The sequence below is a fragment of the Hypanus sabinus genome, chromosome 1 (genome assembly GCF_030144855.1).
Source record: "Hypanus sabinus isolate sHypSab1 chromosome 1, sHypSab1.hap1, whole genome shotgun sequence".
NCBI lineage: Eukaryota > Metazoa > Chordata > Chondrichthyes > Myliobatiformes > Dasyatidae > Hypanus > Hypanus sabinus.
The window spans coordinates 104,135,664-104,154,817 of NC_082706.1; the positions used below are offsets into that span (position 1 = coordinate 104,135,664).

The 19,154-nt window shown below is 40.9% G+C and overlaps 1 protein-coding gene across 4 annotated transcripts in view; it reads right to left on the bottom strand.

Moving 5' to 3' along the window:
- The window catches only part of emc2 (ER membrane protein complex subunit 2), a 123,263-nt gene that overhangs the window by 23,917 nt on the left and 80,192 nt on the right, over positions 1-19,154 (bottom strand). For all 4 annotated transcript variants that reach the window (XM_059973343.1, XM_059973336.1, XM_059973359.1 and 1 more), the window contains exons 8-10: positions 14,177-14,258; positions 8,831-8,941; positions 7,068-7,172 (exon numbers count right to left, since the gene is read on the bottom strand). In XM_059973343.1, coding sequence (XP_059829326.1) covers positions 7,068-7,172; positions 8,831-8,941; positions 14,177-14,258 — 298 coding nt within the window. The remainder of the gene's footprint in view (positions 1-7,067; positions 7,173-8,830; positions 8,942-14,176; positions 14,259-19,154) is intronic.

Genomic DNA, 19,154 nt, shown 5'->3' on the forward strand with positions numbered 1-19,154 from the left:
ACAATAACCCCAAGCATAAAGCCAAAGCTACACAGGAATGGCTTAAAAACAACAAAGTTAATGTCCTGGAGTGGCCAAGTCAGAGTCCAGACCTCAATTTAATTGAGAATTGAGATGGTGGCGCGACGCAGCTTGCAGCGGCCACTCCGGAACTGATTGTCTGTTATTTGTGAAGTGGGGTGCCGTGCGCAATCATAATCGATTGAAAACGGACATGGAAGCACGGAGAAACATCGGGAAATTCCAGGAAGACCTTCTTCATTGCTGCTGCTGCTGTGAGGTCTGGGACTCTGCTGGGAGGAACAGGCCCCCAGTCCTCGGGGTCGCGTTGCGATGGCCGTTGGTGGGGCTGTCTTAATATGCTCGGCAGAGGACAGTGCTCAGAGAAGCTGTGCCGGAGGGGATGGTTGTCGGCTCGGAGGTTCAACAGACTCAGGTCACTTTCGGTGTGTGCTGCGTCTGCAAGGCTGAGTCGGACGGTGCCTTGCAAGTCCACAGCTGGGGACTTGTGGAAACTGTGGTGATTTCTTTTGAATTTACAGTCCTTTAACATTTTGGACTATTTTTACTGTGCCCATAGTCTGTTTTTTTTTTAATCAGTTATGCCGTTGTTTGCACTGTTGTAACTATATGTTGGAACTATGTGGTTTTGTGCAGGTCTTGTAGCTTTAGTTTTTGTCTGGTGGATTTGGAGCTCCTTTCCGGGGAACACGCTAGATGGTAGCGCAATATTAATATGCAGCAGCCTCTCCGGGCTCTGGATTGGGGATTGCCAAACGTCACGTGGATTTTCTGGTGTAGTCTGTTTTGTCATATGCTTTTGTGATATCATTCTGGGGGAACGTTGTCTCATTTTTTTAACTGCATTGCATTTGTGGTTTCTAAATGACAATAAACTGAATCTGAATTTGTGGCCAGGCTTGAAAAGGGATGTAACACTCATGATCCCCACATGCAATCTGAAAGAGCTTAAGCAGTTTTGTGAAGAAGAATGGGGAAAAATTGCAGCTTCCAGATGTGCAAAGCTGATAGAGACCGATCCACACAGACTCAAGGCTATAATCGCTGCCCGAGGTACAGCTACTAAATACTGGTGTAAAGCAGGGTGAATACTTGTGCAACCAATTATTTTGAGTTTTATTTGTAATTAATTTAGATTACTTTGTAAAGATCTGTTTTTACTTTGACACGGAAGAGTCTATTCTGTTGATCAGTGTCAAGAAAGCCAAATTAAATCCACCGTGGTTTGATGTTGTAAAACAATAAAATATGAAAACTTCCAATGGGGTTGAATACTTATTATAGGCACTGTATATATTTTTATTGAACTCCTGGCTTTGTGAAATACCAAAGGACCGCAGTTGTAACAAATCAAATGAGAGGCTATGGTAGTATGCATACAGATCAAAAGTGGAGAAGTGTGAAAATTGACATTGCTAGATTTGGCAAGTCACATCAGACATGTGCAGTAAGTTCTATGTCTCAAGTACCCACTGTAACTAAAGCTTGATTTGGATTGAAGGAATAGAGAGCCATGAACCTTGTTTGATCTTACTGAAGGTAGTCCCAAGAGAAAATATTTGCATAGCGTTCTGGGACTGGTAGATTCAAGATTGAATTGAATTGAATTTCAGTTAATTGTCATTTAGAAACCACAACTGCAATGCAGTTAAAAAATGAAACAACGTTCCTCCAGAATGATATCAACAAAGCACACAACAAAAACAGACTACACCAGAAAATCCACATAATGTTTAGTAATCCCCAAATCCAGAGTCCAGAGAGGCTGCTGCGTATTAATATCGCGCTACCATCTTAGCATGTTTCCCGGAAAGGAGCTCTAAATCCACCAGACAAACCAAGACTACCCAGACACACCAAGTCAGGAGACCAACTCTACCACCCAACAAACCAAAAACTGAAGCTACAAGACCCACACAAAACATAGTTACAACATATAGTTACAACAGTGTAAACAATACCATAATTGATAAAAAAAAGATCATGTGCACAGTAAAAATAGTCCAAGGATGTTAAAAGACTATAAGTTCAAATAAAAGCACCACACAGTTTCCACAAGTCCTCAGGGTCCCGATAGACTCGTCATCCCACGCAGGCAGCAGAAGGGAATACCCCCGCTATGGACTTGCACTTTGCCGCCGGACCCAGCCTCGCAGATGCAGCACACAGTGAAAGATTCAAGTTTATTTGTTACAAGTAGATCAAAACGTAGTGGAATGTGATGTTTGTGTTAACAACCAACACGCCTGAGGATATCTGGGGGCAACCTACAAAGGCTCCAAATCCTCCACATCCTTACTGCAGTGGGGTGACTAATTATACACAATATTTCAAACCAAAGTTTTATGAAGCTACAAATTGACTTCCAAATCTTTACACTCAAAGCTCTAATCAACAGAAGGATACTGTATGTCTCCTTTACTGTTCTAACTACTTTTGTTGCCACTTTCAGGGACTCATTTCTCCGCCAAAATCTTCTGATCTTTATCCTGCTGCATACTGAGACAACCTTTCTCACTATCCACAAATCCATGATATTTTTTGAGTAACCTGGAAATTTATCAGTCTACCTGCATTTTAATCCAGATCATTTACATATACACTCAGTGACCACTTTATTATGTACACCACTTGTTATCGCAAATATCTAATCAGCCAATCATGTGGCAGCAACTCAATGCATAAAAACATGCAGACATGGTCAAGAGGCTAAGTTGTTGTCAGATCAAACATCAAAATGGGCAAGAAATGTGATCTAAGTGACTTTGAGCATGCAGTGATTGTTGGTGCCAGACAGGGTGGTTTGATTATCTCAGAAACTGCTGATCTCCTGGCATTTTCAGGCACAACACTCTAGACTTTATATGGAATGGTGTGGAAAAACAAAACAGAAATCCAGTGAGCAGCAGTTCTGTGGGCGAAAACGCCTTGTTAATGAGAAAGGTCAAAGAATGGACAGACTGGATCAAGCTGACAGAAAGACAACAGTAATTTAAATAACCACAGGTTACAACACATCAAACCTTTAAGTGGCTAGGGTAGCAGAAGATCACACCGGGTTCCATTCCTGCGCCTAATAAACTGGCCACAGAGTGTATATCACAAGCAACAGGCTTCAATGCTGATCCCTCTGGAACACTATTGGTCACAGACCTCCTCAATCACTATCCTGCCTTCTACGATGAAACCAATTTTGTACCCTACTTACCAACTCATCATGGATCCCACGTGACAAATCCTTTGTAAATCCTTTACTAAAGTCCATGTAAACTACGTCCACTGCCTGAGTCATCTTTATCATTTGCTCAAAACACTTCAAATCAAATTTGTGAGATGTAACCTCCCCTGCAAAAAGCAATGCTGACTTATGCTAGTAAACTTACTCTATAACCAATGTGAGTATATCCTATCCTTCAGAATCTTCTCCAATAATTTCTCTATGCCTGATATAAGTACCTGGCTTGTCCCTGTTACCCTTCTTAACAAAGGAATAATACTGACTGTTCTGCGGCTAAAGAGGATGCATAGATCTCCGTCATTCCCAGCCATCTCCTGTCTTGCCTCTCTCAGTCTCTTGAGATAGATTCCATCAGGATGAGGAAGAGCACACTGCACTAACATTGTTCCTGGGGGAGAGGAGGTGATGATGAGATGCAAGAGCACCTATGAGGTTAGTGTGGGTGAGTGCATTGGCAGAAATTCTGAGTTGAGCACCATGATCAACATGACAGTGCACCCTGACACTTTCCTGATCATCGCAGGGGACTATGACCAGGCCAGCTTAAGGTTTTCTCTGACAAATTACTATCAATGTGGCACCTGTGGAAACAGAGGTCCAACACATTTAATCACCGGTACACAACTGCTTACTGTGCCAACCACACTTTGGTAAGTCCCATCACCTGGCTGTATTTCCACTGCAGGTAAAACAGACAGAGACTGAAGACCACAGCACCAGTGGTGAGCACCACAAAGGTGTGGTCAAGGGAGAGAAGAAGAGTGCTTCCAGGACTGTGGTTAAACAATGGACTGGATTATATTCCGAGATTCATCTTTGGATCCGAATTAATATGTCAGGGCCATCACAGACTTCAAGACCTGCAAAGATGAGTGTATGCCGTCAACTACAGACCAAGTTTTCCCAAAGCAGAAGTCTTGGATGAAGCAGGAAGTTCATAACCTGCTGAGGGCTAGATTTGTGGCACTCAAGACCAGCAATCCAGGATCCTACAAGAAGTCAAGGTATGATCTACAGAAGGCCAGTGAAAGAGCGAAAAGGCAATTCTGTGTGAAATTTGAGGCAGTATTGGATGCACGACAGCTGTGGCAGGGTTGCATGTCATTGTTTCTTATAAGGTGAAACCTAACAGCATAAATGGCACTGTTGCTTCACTCCCTGGTAAGCTCAGTGCCTCTTAAGTGTGATTTTAAAGGGAGATTAACAAGGCACCTGTGTGAATGCCCACAGTATCTGGTGACACAGTGATCTCTGTCTCAGAGGCCAATGTCAGAAAAACCTCTCAAAGTATAAGGCCCCAACAGTGAACCTGCTGGTCAATTACTGAAAATCTTTACCAACCAACTGGCTGGAGTGTTTAAAGTCATCTTCAACCTCTCACAGTTGCATTCTGAGGTTCCCTTCAAAAGGGAAGCAATCATACCAGTGCCCAAAAGAGAAGCGTGAGTTGCTGCTGTAACGACATGCTTCAAGGGGTCGATTATGGCTGGAATTAACTCCTGCCTGAGCAAGGACCTGGACCTGCTGCATTTTACCGCTGCAATAAGCTTACAGCAGATGCAATCTCACTGACTCTCCACTCTGCTTTGGAGCATCTAGACTATAGCAAAGCATACATCAAGCTGCCGTTAATTGTCTACAGCTCAGCATTCAATACCAACACCCCCTCAGAATTAACTACAACCATCGGAATCTAGGCTTCCGTACCTCCTAACGCAACTGGATCTTTGACTTCCTCATCAGGAGAACAGTCAGTATGGATTGGTGATAACATCTCACTGACAATCACAACAGGTGCATCTAAAGAATGTATGCTCAGCCCACTACACTCATGACTATACAGCTAAACACGGATCAAACACCATTTCTAAATTCCCAGATGACACCGCTAATGTTGGTAAAATCTCAGATGGCGACGAGGAGGAATTCAGGAGAGAGATAGATTAGCTGGTTGAATGGTGTCGTAACAACAACTTCATGCTCAATGTCAACAACAAAAAATTGATTGGAATTGCAGGAAGGAGAAATTGGAAGTACATGCACCAGACCTCAGAAGGATCAGTGACTGAAAGGGTGAGCAGTTAGCTATCCTAGTTCCTAGCTGTCAAAATCTTTGATGATCTGATGTGTAATGTAATCATGAAGAAGGCATGCCAGTGGCTCTACGTCAATTGGAGTTTGAGGAGATTTGATACATTATCAAATACTCTTGCAAACTTCTATAAATAGACTGGCTGCATCACAGCCGGGTATGGAGCCTCCAAAGCACAGGTTTGCAAAATGCTGCAGCCTGTTCCATCATGGGACGTTATTCCTCACCAATGAGGACTTCTAAAAGAGGTGGCGTCTCAAGAAGGTGGCATCCATTATAAAGGACCTTAACACCAAGGACATGCCCTCTTCTGAGAGAGGGGATACTGGAGCATGAAGAACCACACTCAATAATTCGGGAACAATTTCTTCCCTTCCATGATTAGATTTCAGAATAGTCCATGAACCATGAAGATTACCTCATTATTCTGTTTATATGTGTAGTGTATTTAACACTTCAGTAATATTGTAAGTATATTGTTTGATTAAGCATCCTTTGTTGTTCATATAATTCATTACAGGTTTTGCATACAAATGAAGTACATGAGTGGTGTTGCGTGAACGTAATGCAGAAACATTTAGAACAGAATCCAAAACCATCCTTGATTGCAGAACCCTTTAGGTTTCATAAGTGGAATCAAAAATAAGTGGATTCCATTTCAGCATATGCAGATAAATTGAAGAAATTGTCTGAGCATTGCTCTGACATTAAATGTAATTATCTTTTCAGTGATAGGATTAATGATGCACTGAGAGATTGTTTAATTTGTGAAATCTTACAAGAAAGCATTCAAAGACAGCTCCTAACTGAAGCACAACTCACATTTAAAAGAACAGTTGAAATCACTGCATCAATTGAAACAGTAACCAGAGACAGAGTAACCAGAGAGTTGTACTCAATTCAAAATATTTAAACAAAATTCAAAATATTTGGTAACAATAACAAAGGCAAATGAAGGCTTTTATTAGAACTGCTATTTCTGGTATACTTGAAGCACACAGGGACAATCACTTCTGAAAGTAAAACTGAGCATTTAAATAGTTAAGTGATAAGTTTAGGAAGCTTTCCTATGAATCAGCCCTTCATGAATGATAAAAGACTGAACCAAAAAGTTTTGGGGTTTGTGAGTAATATTATGAAATTCAGGTGAACAAAACAAAGGGAAAAATGAAACAACAGTACATGGCAAGGCAAGTGCACTCATCAATGAGCCTTTGAAAGATCAGCCTGGCCTTGGAACCCGCCTTTGAACTCTGCAAAGCTATTTCAATATGTAAATACTTCACTTGCCACTTCTAAAGGGCTTACTAGTAAACCAATTCATCTACCAAGCATGCAGAACCTCAAGCTTTCTACAATTCTGTAAACAACACACGGTCCAACAATAGTCAGCCCACATATTGTCAAAACCCTGGACTGCTAATTTCCTACTAGTACTTCTGCATTCCATTGTGGAGACCTTAAGAATATGCAAACCTCCTTCTTAGCATTTTACAAGAGCAGAGTGCCTCAACAGCTCCTAATAAGATTCTCAGGGACACTAGGTAAACCAAAGACAAAATTGTATTCTATTTCAAATGATCAGCCATCTCGCAGTGAACTTTTGCATAGCACACCATGTTCAAAAATTTGAGTTCTGTCTACCTGATTTGTCTCCATCCCAACTAAGGTCCAAGTGAACTTTAAAGTGGAAAACCCATTTGCATTCTTACTCACCTGGTAAGCCTTGTTGATCTGCATTGCTGCCCAAGTAGCATACCTCAAGTTGTCCTTTTTGATTTTAGCATTTGCTTTAGGATTAGATGCAATGTGACTTGCAGACTACAAGGGAAAATTAAAAAAAACAAGCTGTTTCAGCTTCTTCCTGCATTAATTGCGTATTCTGCAAAGGAAATTACATTTAGCTATATCACTGGTCTGACCACCAGTGACAGCACCCAGATCAGTGCATCATAATTTCAGAACGATGTCAAGGCTTTGGAGGGGATCCAGAAAAGATTTGCAATTGTAGTCCAGGAATGAGGGACTTTAGTTCTGTAGATAGACTGAAGAAGTTGTGACTGTGTTCCTTGAATAAGAAAGGTTGTAAGACAATCAGATATTTAAAACCAAAGGTACAAAAAAAATAAAGTGGATTGGTGGAGGGGTCAGGAACTTGGACGTGGAATGGAGGGAACTGGCAGATCAACTAAAGACAGCAGGAAGAAAATGGTTTAGTGGTCTGGAAAGCCAGTGGATGCAGATACAATTGCTGCAGTCAGCAAGGAGGTGGAAGAATTTGAAGATCTGAGGGGAGAGAGTAAGAAATGCTCTTACATTGTAAACGTAAGAATTTGACAAGCAAATGGCCTCTTTCCCAGCTCGAACCATATTGTGGTAACCCATTATTATGAGTCAAGAGTGCACTATGGTGCATTATGAATAGCTCCATGTATATATTACCACAGCGCAACTGGACCTTCCGCTGCCCAGACCACAGAAATAACAAACTGGTAAAAGCAGGAACTTAGTTCACCCAAAGACCATGAATCAAAATAAATTTCAATGTCTCCTAACATGAGCTAGTTGTTAACCACAAGAGATTCTACAGATGCTGGAAACCTTGCATAACACAGGAGGAACTCAGCAGGTTAGCCAGCATCTATGGAAAGAATAAACAATACTTCGGACCAGACCCTTCACCGGGACTGGAAAGGAAGGGGGCAGAAGTCAGAATAGGAAGTTGGGAGTAGGGAAAGGGGTACAAGCTAGCAGGTGATTGGTGAAACTAGGTGAATGTTAAGGTGTATGGGCATGGTAGCAGAAATGAAATAAGAAGCTGGGATGGGATAGGTGGGAAAGGTGAAGAGTTGAAGAAGGAATCTAATAGGAGAGGACAGTAGAGCACAGAAGAAAGGGAAGGAGGAGTGGAACCAGAGGAAGATGATCGGCAGATGAGAAGAAGAGGAGGGGTGAGGGTAACCCAGAAATTAGAAGAATTTATGTACATGCCATCAGGTTGAAGGCTATCCAAAAAGAATATGAGTGTTGTTCCTCCAACTCGAGTTTGACATCATGAAGGAAGTACTGGAGGCCATGGACAAGCATGTCAAAACGGGAAAGGGAAGTTCAATTGAAAGGGAAGATTTAAGTGTAGTGTTCAAATGTGAACCATTTTGATTTAGAAGATAGGAATTAACCGTTTCCACTGGTGACACATCAGTCACCAGATGGCACAGCTTCAGCTGTATTTGCTTAACACTGCAAGTTGTGATCCGGTATGTGTTATCTGTAGGGATAATGGAAGCAGTTCCAACAGGAACTTCCACGGCGTTGGATGGCTTTGGGAAAGAACAGGATTAATCAGATGTCTAGGTAGGATGGATAGAGACTTTTCTGCTGTGTATTGAAGATATTGTTACAAATTTTAAAAACCTAAGTTTTTAATAGAGATTATATGACTTCAGCTGTGATGATTCCCTTAACGAACTTCAACTTACCATGTACAGCCCAAACAAGGCCCGCATGTTTCTGTTGTTTAGTTTCAGTGCTTGGGAAAAGTATTTGCGAGAGATTTCCAGGTTTTCAAATCCACCTTGAGTGTATTTCACCTGCAAAAAATGGAAATTTATAACAAGGAGTGCAAAGGGATTTCAATCAATGCAGCCTAAAATCACACACTATGCAATCAGATTGAAACTGGTTCCTAATCATTAACTCACAATGTCTTCTAAAGCATGTACTAAAATAGTAGTTTGGTTGTTCGGATTTCATAGACTCAACATTACACAGGGCATTGGTCAATGTTAGACACAGTGATAATACTCCCCTCAATCCCCCATCTCATCTCTGTTCTTTCAATGCTTTCTCTCCCATGTGGTTATTGTCCTAAACTGCGGCTGGTTTAATGTCTCATCTACAGTGCGGGGCTGAAATACCATGCTAGGACTTCTCCTTTACTTATACTGGTGATTCCCCAATCAGAAAAGTAAAGCATCATACTGATAGCACTTTCTTCTACTATTTTTCTGTACCGAGACACAGCAACAAGCATTTTCTTCCTTGACTGCTGTTCTTTGGCAACAGTGTTCTGCAAGCACAACTTGACATGGGCATTGTCTGTCACACAACAGTTTCACATGTAGATTGTGGATATCCAAATTAATCCCACTAAAAATAACACACAAACAACTCCCCTGCCCCAAGTCTCAGAAGAGTTTAGCTGTGTTCTGTACTTCTTAAGGGGCATAATTGGAGGTGAGCATCACATCAATCATGATGGAACAAGTTTGAGGATTCTATCTTAACCTTTTTCAATAATGACAGGCAGATTCCAATGACACACTGACGGCACATGCTGTCTGAGGGGTATTTTTGTTCTGTGAAGATCGAGGATTACTGCAAGCTGCTTACAAGAGCTGCATTCAGTCCTTCAAAATGGTACCTAAACTCAACAATTCTTCACTGCACTGCATTTTCTCTCCCTAAGACACATCACCACAAACACAAGCGCACCGAGAGGCTTGTTGTCCCCACACATTAGAACGAATGTGAAGGACTGAAGATTTACCAGAAAGATTCCAAAGACTGGGTTAGACTGAAGCTCTGAGCATTTTTCTCCTTGAGGAACAGAAGGTTGAAAATATATGACTGAGATGCAGAACATTACAAAGAAATGGGAGAAAAGACATAATTCAATGAGAGACAGATCGAATTTTTAAAAATCTGCAGATGCTGCAAATCTGAAATAAAAAGTGATGGAAACGCTGAACAGATTAGGCAGCATCCACTAGAGAGAAACAATGCAAGCATGTTTTAAGTTGCAGTCCGGGGAGAAACAGAACAAAGGAATGGCTGAGATAGGCTGGAGATACTGTAGCTGGTGCCATTTGAGAGAGGGTGATGACTGCTGGTTAATTGCAGCTGTCTTGTTAATAGGAAATGTAGAGGGATTGGAAGAATGAAGATGCATCTGCTTTCTCCAGCCCAGAGATGAGCACACTGTGAGAAGTGAATTCAGTGAACTAAACTGAAAGATGTGCAATTGAACTGTCGCTTCACCTGGAAGGAACGCTTGGCTTCCAGGATGTACAGTTGAGATAAAAGCATAGGTGCATCTCCCATGATTACATGTGATGATGCCATAAGTAGAGATAAGGGGTTGGTAGAAATAGGGGTTAACAGATGAATTTTAATGGGCAATTCGCGAATGCTCAAGTCCCTTATTCAAACTGTCTCAATGCGGTGGATCTTAGGACCCAGCGGAACCCCAGACCTTATTTAACCTGTCTCAGTGCGGTGGACATTAGGACTGGGCGGCAGAGATCTGAATCCGCAGTGTTTCCGTTCACGAAAGTAGTCATGATCACAATTGAAAATAAAGTGGAAATAATAAAGCGATCGGAAAGAGGTGAAACGCCATCGGTCATTGGAGAAGTGTTAGGCTACGTCGGTCAATGATCGGAACAATTTTAAAGGATAAAGTGAGAAAGGCTCTGCCCCGATGAAAGCTACAATTATTACAAAGCAACTCGGTGGTTTAATTATTGGGTTTTGGGAGTTTTGATCCTCCACGTCAATCAGGCATGGTGGAGAGGGAGGGATCTGTCACTGGATCGAACTCACGAACTTCCGGTTCCGAGCCCGGTGCTGAAACATACGTTCTTAAGTGTTTTATATGCATAGAAAGGTAAAATATAATCTATATGCTAAGACAAACGTTTGACTAACTGACGCTAAATGATACCGGATGTACCTGTTCCGACTTACTTAGTAAGAGAACTTATGATTTTTTTCCATCCCGAACCACGCTAACCCACGCATATCCTCCCATATACTTTAAATCATTTCTAGATTACATACAATACCTAATACAATGTGAATGCTATGTAAATTAGGTGTTATACTGCATTGTTTAGGGAATAATGACAAGAAGAAAAAAGTCTGTACATGCTCGAACAACAAGTGCTGGAAGAGCACTTCCGGGTTTTCGCGATTGGTTGAATTCGCGTATGCAGAATTCGCGGATAAGGATTCTAATTTTCTAATTAAAACTGTAATTTTCATTCAGTGCTTGGTTTATTCAAAGATTCACAGCATGACCTAGAAGTTGTAAGGGTGGTACAAATTCAATCAGAGCTTTCACAGGGAAACCTGATAACTACGAGGAAATACGATTTACCAATTTTGGGGAGCTTATCTGGATTTAACTTATCTGTTAAATAAATACTGTAACAGAACTGAAGTTGAGTAATCTGTCACCCTAAAACCTTCCCACAATCTGAACAGTCTTGCCTGAATGAATGCAGCTCCAACAACACTCAAGGTCAACACCACTGAAGATAAAGCAGCCCACCAGCCTTTAAACCTACACCCTGAACATCCATTCTTTTCACCACTGGTTCACTGTAATTCCAGTGTGTTGCATCTACAAAGAGCAGTACAGTAACTTGCCAAGGATTCATTGGCAGTACCTGCTAACAGCACAAGTGTATCACTTAAAGGGCACGAGCAGAGGACACACGGCAATGTTGTCATCACCAAGCTTCCCAATGAGTTACATTGGGCCAAGTTTCAAAAGTGCCATCATCAGAAGGTCTTCAGTGGTTGAAGAAGACAGCTCACCACAATCTTTTCAATAACAGTTAATGGGTGGGGATTAAAAGTTGTCCTTACCTGCTAGGCTCACAACCCCAGAGAAAACTAAAAGTAGGATATATCAAATGGAAGGCATATAAGCAACTTGCTAATTTTTAATCAGAAATTCAACAGCATTAAAAGAATTCAGAAGGGTCACCCAAAGCCATGGGTATTTCAATGCTAACTAAGGTTCATGTAATACAGGAAGCAGGCATGTAGCTCAAAAATGGCTGGACTAATACCTCCAAGAACTACCCAAATGCTCTTGCTCCCATTCATTTCTGCAAAGCACCACAATTAAATTTTTCAAGTATTTAGCCAATTCCCTTTGTAACCTATGATTAAATCTGCTTCAACTCCCCTTTCAGGCAGCATGTTCAAGATCACAATTCTTTTCATTACTTACAGTGCCCCAAGATCTTTACTGGATAAAATAAAATCTACCTCCTACAGTTGCTGACCTTTCTGCCACCAGGAACAATTTTCCTTCAATAAATAATTCATCATTTTTAACTGTTCTATCATATATCCTCTTGGCCAGCTCAGATCTGAGGGAAACAAATTCCAGTTTTCTACACAAGGATCATTTAGATAAATCTATACACAGCATCAACGTCTGGACCACCAGACTCAAAAAGAGTTACTTCTCCCTAAACCCTCAGGCTGATCAACAGCCCCAATCATTAACCCACCCCACTACCACTACTTTATCATTCAGTGTCAGGGTCAACTTGTGTTTATATACTCCTATACCTAACATCACGTTATGTACATACAATTAGTTGATGTATATAAACTGAACTTATATTCACTGTGTTCTTTATGCTTATAGTGGATCCAGAGTAACAATCACTTTGTTCTCCTTTACACTTGAGTACTATAGAGTGACAATAAACAATCTTGAACATTACACTAGAGTTAAACACTGTCAGGGTCCTGATGTATTGTCTCAACCTGAAATGTCAGCCATCCTTTTACTTCAATACAGATGCTGTTCTTCCAGCACCTTGTATTTTTGCTCTGTTTGTAACTTAGGGGTAGGGCAAGAGCATTGACTCCTTCCAACCAGTGGAATGCAACCAACCAGTGAGATAATAGTCAATCTGTGTCATGATTTTTTTATTTTAGCCAGAAGGTGGTGAATCTATGGAATTTCTTGCCACGGGTGGTAGTGGAGGCCAAGTCATTGGGTGTATTTAAGGCAGAGATTGAAAGGTATCTGAGTAGTCAAGGCATCAAAGATTATGGTGAGAAGGCAGGGGAATGGGACTAAAGGGAAGATTGGATCAACTCATGATGAAATGGCAGAGTAGATTCAATGGGCCGAATGGGCGACTTCCTTTGTCTTATGATTTTATATTTCTTGTCTCTTAAATCCTGTGAGTAGAAATCTGTGAATCATAAAATCAACATTCGATAGCATATCTAGTATCTGCAGAAAAAGTTCCAATCTTCCACTGTCTTTAGCACATTGAATTACTTCCTGACTTTCCTCTGTAAAGTCTGGCACCTACCAGAAATAGTTTCTCTCTCTCTCTACCTGATGTTCCCCTAAATATCCTGAAAGCTTGGATCAAACCAAGCAACCTTTTAAATTTCAAGGAATAGAACACATCTTTTTCTCAAAACACTTTGCTAAGAAATGGGCCCAAATACTCCAAGTGAAGTTCAGAAAGTGTAAGATTCATGAAATCTTTGCTTTTACATTATGTTTCAATTTATAAAACTTAGAACCCCCTTTGACTTTTTTGAACTAGCCTTAATTTGCCTGCCATCTCCAAAATCCTCCACTGCTGCACCCCCACTAAAACGTACATCATTTCATTTTACTTCTCATTCCTCTCAGAACGTACCACTGCAGTCTTCTCTGTCTAGTCACATCTGCCATGTGTTCACCCTTTTCATAAGTTGCTATCTGCAACTGTCCTCCTCAAAGCCTTCAATTTAAGAGTTTATTGCCATCAACAAACTGGAACTGAAAAGGGCAGCCTATTTTTAGAGAACAAAATCTCGAAGGCTGATTCATCATCATTGCTGTAAAAAGTTGCCCATTAGCTATATTGTATCACACTCGTACCCTCAACCAACAGTACATTCTTTAATTTATGGTGCTTCAGGGCAAAGTACTTCTGGGTAGGTTAGATTTTTGTTTGTATATACATAACAGAACACATTCAGAATAATCCACAAAGCTGTCCCCCACTTACCTCAGCGTAATGCTGACAATAAAGGTGATTGTGAGGGTTAGTCATCATAAGTTCTTCTAAGCAAAATGCAGCTTTTCCATAACTGTGCAATGGAGACAGAAAATCCAGGGTTACAGATGTCTTTGCCAAGTAGTTTCAATCATGTGTTTTATGCAGCTTTATATTACAATCAAAATCAGCATTTTTCACAATTCGCTGAAACAGAATTAAAAGTCCTGAGGAAAGGTCTCAACCCGAAACATCACCTCTCCCTTTCCCTCCACAATTGCTACTTGACCTGCTGAGCTCTTCCAGCAACTAATTTTTGACTCTGGAAATATTAAAAAAAATAGAAATAAATTAGGAGGCTGCAAACCACTTCACACTGTAGTGAACTGGAAAAGTGGATCCCACTGAAACTCATTGTAATTCATTGTAATAAATGGATGACCTTTTAAATAGCTCAAACATCAACAGGTCGACAACAAGGTGCCTTACACAAATGGAATTCTGAGCTTCACTGAAGAGTTAAAGAGAGAAACTGATGTTAGAACTTCTGAGTAATACAGTACAGAGACAAAGTAATTGAAATCTCCTCTGAGCAGAGGTTACTGTTCCCATTCCCTCTCGAAAGCAGTCACAAAAGATGTCCATTGTGAAATGAACATATTCTGGCTGTGTGACAAGGGACATGGATCAAAAGTGGGGACATGCAACTAAGGTATGGATCAGTTATGATCTGACTCAAGGAACATAATGATTTCTTCTTGTTCCTAAGTTACATTCTCTTCAAAGTTCAAAGTACATATATTATCAATGTATGTACAGTATATACAGCCTTGAGAATCGTCTCCCTACAAGCAGCCACAAAACACGGAAACCCAATAGAACCCATTAAAAAAGACTGTCAAACATCCAATCACAAACAAGAGAAAATCTGCAGGCCGCATATATAGAAAAGAGTACAGTCAACATTACGGCCCAAACGTTGACTACTCTTTTCCTAGATGCTGCCGGGCCTGCTGAGCTCCTCCAGCATTTTGTATGTGCTGCACCATCAAAAAAACAAAGAAAGAACAAATCATGCAAACAATAAAAAATAAGCAAATAACATTTGGAACTAAAGTCCACGAAAGTGAGTTCACAAACATGAAGACAGTCACAGCCAATCCAGGAGTCTGTTAGTTTCAGTACCAGTTCAGGGCAGAGATGAGCAAACCTCACCAGAAAAGCTGAACACCAGCCCGTCTTTCACCTCCAGCCCTAACACCTGGACCATTGCAATCTGGCCTGGCACTTAAATCCACCAAGCCTCAGCTCGTTCTTCACTCTCAGGCCTGGCCCTGCCGCATGATTCAGCTGTACCCGACCTTTCCAATCTGGCTGAGAAAGTGGTCAACACTGGCATGTTCCTCACTCTCAGGGCCTGACTCAGCCACCTCTACAGTCTTGCCTACATCAAATCGGCTTCAAGTCTGCTCCAGTAATGGCCATATATTGGCTCACTGCCTTCAATGTGACTTATTAGAGTTACTTTTCATTCAGATCCCTTACATGAAGATAAATTCTTAGTGGATTAACAAAACACTGGTACTCTTGGCAAGCCATGAAACTATCAGCAGTCCTTGAGCCTTTCAGACACTGCTTGCTGCCTGCCCGGAATAGAACATGACCAATGTCCTTCACAGAACCACAGCTGACAATTTGTATAGATGAGACTTAGACAAAGCTGTTCATTACACGCTGGAAGCCAATTCGGTGACTAATCATCTCTCCACTCCAGCTCCTTTACAACATTTGGTGCAAGACTGCTGAACTGTGATCAAAATAAACACCGTACCTTCACAGCAAAAACAATGGGCTGCAAGAAGGGAAACAAAACACAAAGTAATAAATCACAAGAGGAAGAAAAAATATTTTAATAATCCTCTTGTGGGTTAGCACAAACAAAAAATTAAATATAATTTCAAAATATAAGAGAGTTTGGATTCAATATCATATTATCTTCAAATGTTTGATCTCTATATATTTTCATAGAAAACCCAATGAACTTTTAGCTTGTAATCTTCAGATTACTTTTGCATCCAATATAATTGCAGCTCTTTTCATTTCTTCTGTTAGTCTGGTGTGAGTTTTCTTATATTCTACTTTGCACTTACCTCACCGTCCCATCAACATATTAAAAACTTACCCATTATTAAAATAAACTGTGATTAAAACTGAAATTAATATAATAACTAACAGTCCTACTGATCACCTCAACTAACATAAAATAAGGGTGAATGGGAAAATAACATGTCCTCTGAGCTAGGAACTACAGGACTGAAGTGAAGGCCAATGAAGCAAAGACAGGAGCCGGGAGCAGAGGCCAACAGTACAGAGGATGCACAAAATGGAAGGGTGCAGTAGGGAGACTGCAGGGAGAGATTGTGTGCAGTGGGGAGAGTGCAGGAAGTGTGTGTGTGCAGTGGGGAGAGTGCAGGAAGAGTGTGTGTGCAGTGGGGAGAGTGCAGGAAGAGAGTGTGTGCATTGGGGAGAGTGCAGGAAGAGAGTGTGTGCATTGGGGAGAGTGCAGGAAGAGAGTGTGTGCATTGGGGAGAGTGCAGGAAGAGAGTGTGTGCAGTGGGAAGAGGAAGAAGGTGGGTGCAATGGTCTGAAGTCCCGATTGCGCAACCTGAGGATGTCAGGAGGAAGCTAAGATGGCTATGATGCTTTAGCTATGTCTCTTGCATTTATGCTGGGCCTCGCTCTTTTTGAGAATGGCTAAGTTCCTGCAGCACCTTCAAGCTATAAGGTGTTTGATCTGTTTTATTGTGTCACCCATTCATGAGCTGGATGTGGCAGTTTCAAACATAAGTCAGCCATTTAGGACAGAGCTGAAAAAGAATGTCTCCACTTTGAAAGTGATCAGTCATTGGAATTCTCTGTCTATAAGAAGGTTTCATTCAACACAGGGATCACCCATTGATGGACACAAGGGGAATCTAGACATGTGGGGTTAGTTCCAGGAAAACAACGTGCGTAGGCCTCCATTAGTCTCAATAGACCATGGATTTACACTTTGGAAAGTTTCCAGGGCGCAAGCCTAGGCAAGGATTTTTTTTTAAAAGGAAGACCAGCAGTTGCCCAAGCAGCAAGTCTCCCCTCTCCACACCACCAATGTTGTCCAAGGGAAGGGCATTAGGACCCATACTTGGCACCGGTGTCGTCGCAGAGCAATGTGTGGTTAAGTGCCTTGCTCAAGGACACACACACAGCCTCAGCCAAGGCTCGAACTAGTGACCTTCAGATCACTAGACAAGCGCCTTAACCACTTGGCTACTTGGAAAACAGCACTGTTTAGAGGACACCAATATACCAACAACGATCTTATTAATCAGTAAAGTAGTTGTGAGGACCACTTCTGCTTTTATCTTCCATTTATTTTCTTCATACAGGTCTTTTGCTGTGCAGGTGCATGTCTGTGGAGACACACTTAAGCAAGGTGCTTGACTCCTGACAGTAGAAAGTAAATCACGTGAGACCAACCAGACTTTACAAATCTAATTTACTACCGCAGCTTTCAAATTTCTTTAATGAAGTGAAAAATGTTAGAATAGTTAACCTCAGATCTTTGTCTATTCCTGTGTGTTGGATTTCTTGTTCACTTTTTTTTTGTTAAATTTTCTACCAACACATTATTTCTGAAAAGAAATACACAAGAAGAATGGTTTTGTTCGGACTTTTGAGCATGATATTGTCTGGAATATTGAATTCAATGAAAAGCTGTTGGGCAACCCTTAGATGCTGCATAGAGTCACAAGGCGAATGGTCCTTTTCTCCAACTCATCCATGGGGACCAAGATGGCCATCGAAACTAATCCCATATGCTAGTCTTTGGGCCATATCCTTCTAAACCTCTCCTAGCCATACACTTGTCAGCTCTTATTGTACATGAGTACAATGCACATTAACGTGCAAGTGAGGAAACACTTTACAGTATTTTTAAAAATTATAACCTCTAATGCTGCAAACTACCTCATCCCAAAAATAAGCAAAGATGGGGTTAAAACCAAATGGTCTTCCAACAGCAACCAAATGACACAGCTGAAACCATCCACATGACAAGCATGCCTGTTACTCATATGATATACATAATAAAATGTTAGACGTCACATGCGAAAAGGGCAGATTTTCATTGTCAATGGTCTCCAGATTGGTCATTGATTAGCAACTAAATGACAAAAAATTTTACTCAGTCTTTATTTGTGTGTGGTGGAAGTCAGATTCTTTTAAATCAATAGCACCACAATCTCTTAAATAAATTACAGTTTGACAAATTGCTGGATCAATTTCACATCCAAAATTCTACATATTGTAATCTCTCCAAGGAGACGAAATTCAACAGCATACTAACCTACAAGTCGTCCCTTGTAATATTTCTGTTTGAGAGGCCAAAATAAGGTTAACACTAGCACTAATTGCAAACAGGAAAATCATCGGCAGAGAAAAACAGCCTTTTCCAAATAAAACTGTAGCTCTTGTAACATTTCCAAAATAGGCTTATAACCCAGCAGAAATGTATCACATGGCTTATATCACATGGATATTACAGTATTATTTTTCACAACCAAATATATAAACAAAGTTGATTAATGACTTCACACTGCTAATTTTGGTCATACACTTCAATAAAACGATTACCAGACAATCCCTTCTGTCAGTAGAAGAGCTCAAACCTCGAGAATGAACTTTGCCACTCCTTTTGTGTTTTGTAAAAAGGAAGTTTGGCTGCATTTACATTCTTGCTGCTGTCAAAGGTTGATAAAATGTGAAGATTGTTGGCATAGCCGCACAAAACCAAAGAACATTTGGAGTACACTATGGTTTTGGAAGTTAATTTACATTGAGAGTCAGATCTAGTTTCAAATAATGGGATTCAAAATTGCCATCAGCTGCACAAACACAAGATTTTGCACATACTTAAACCAAAGTGCATGCATGTCATGGCCTAGAATTA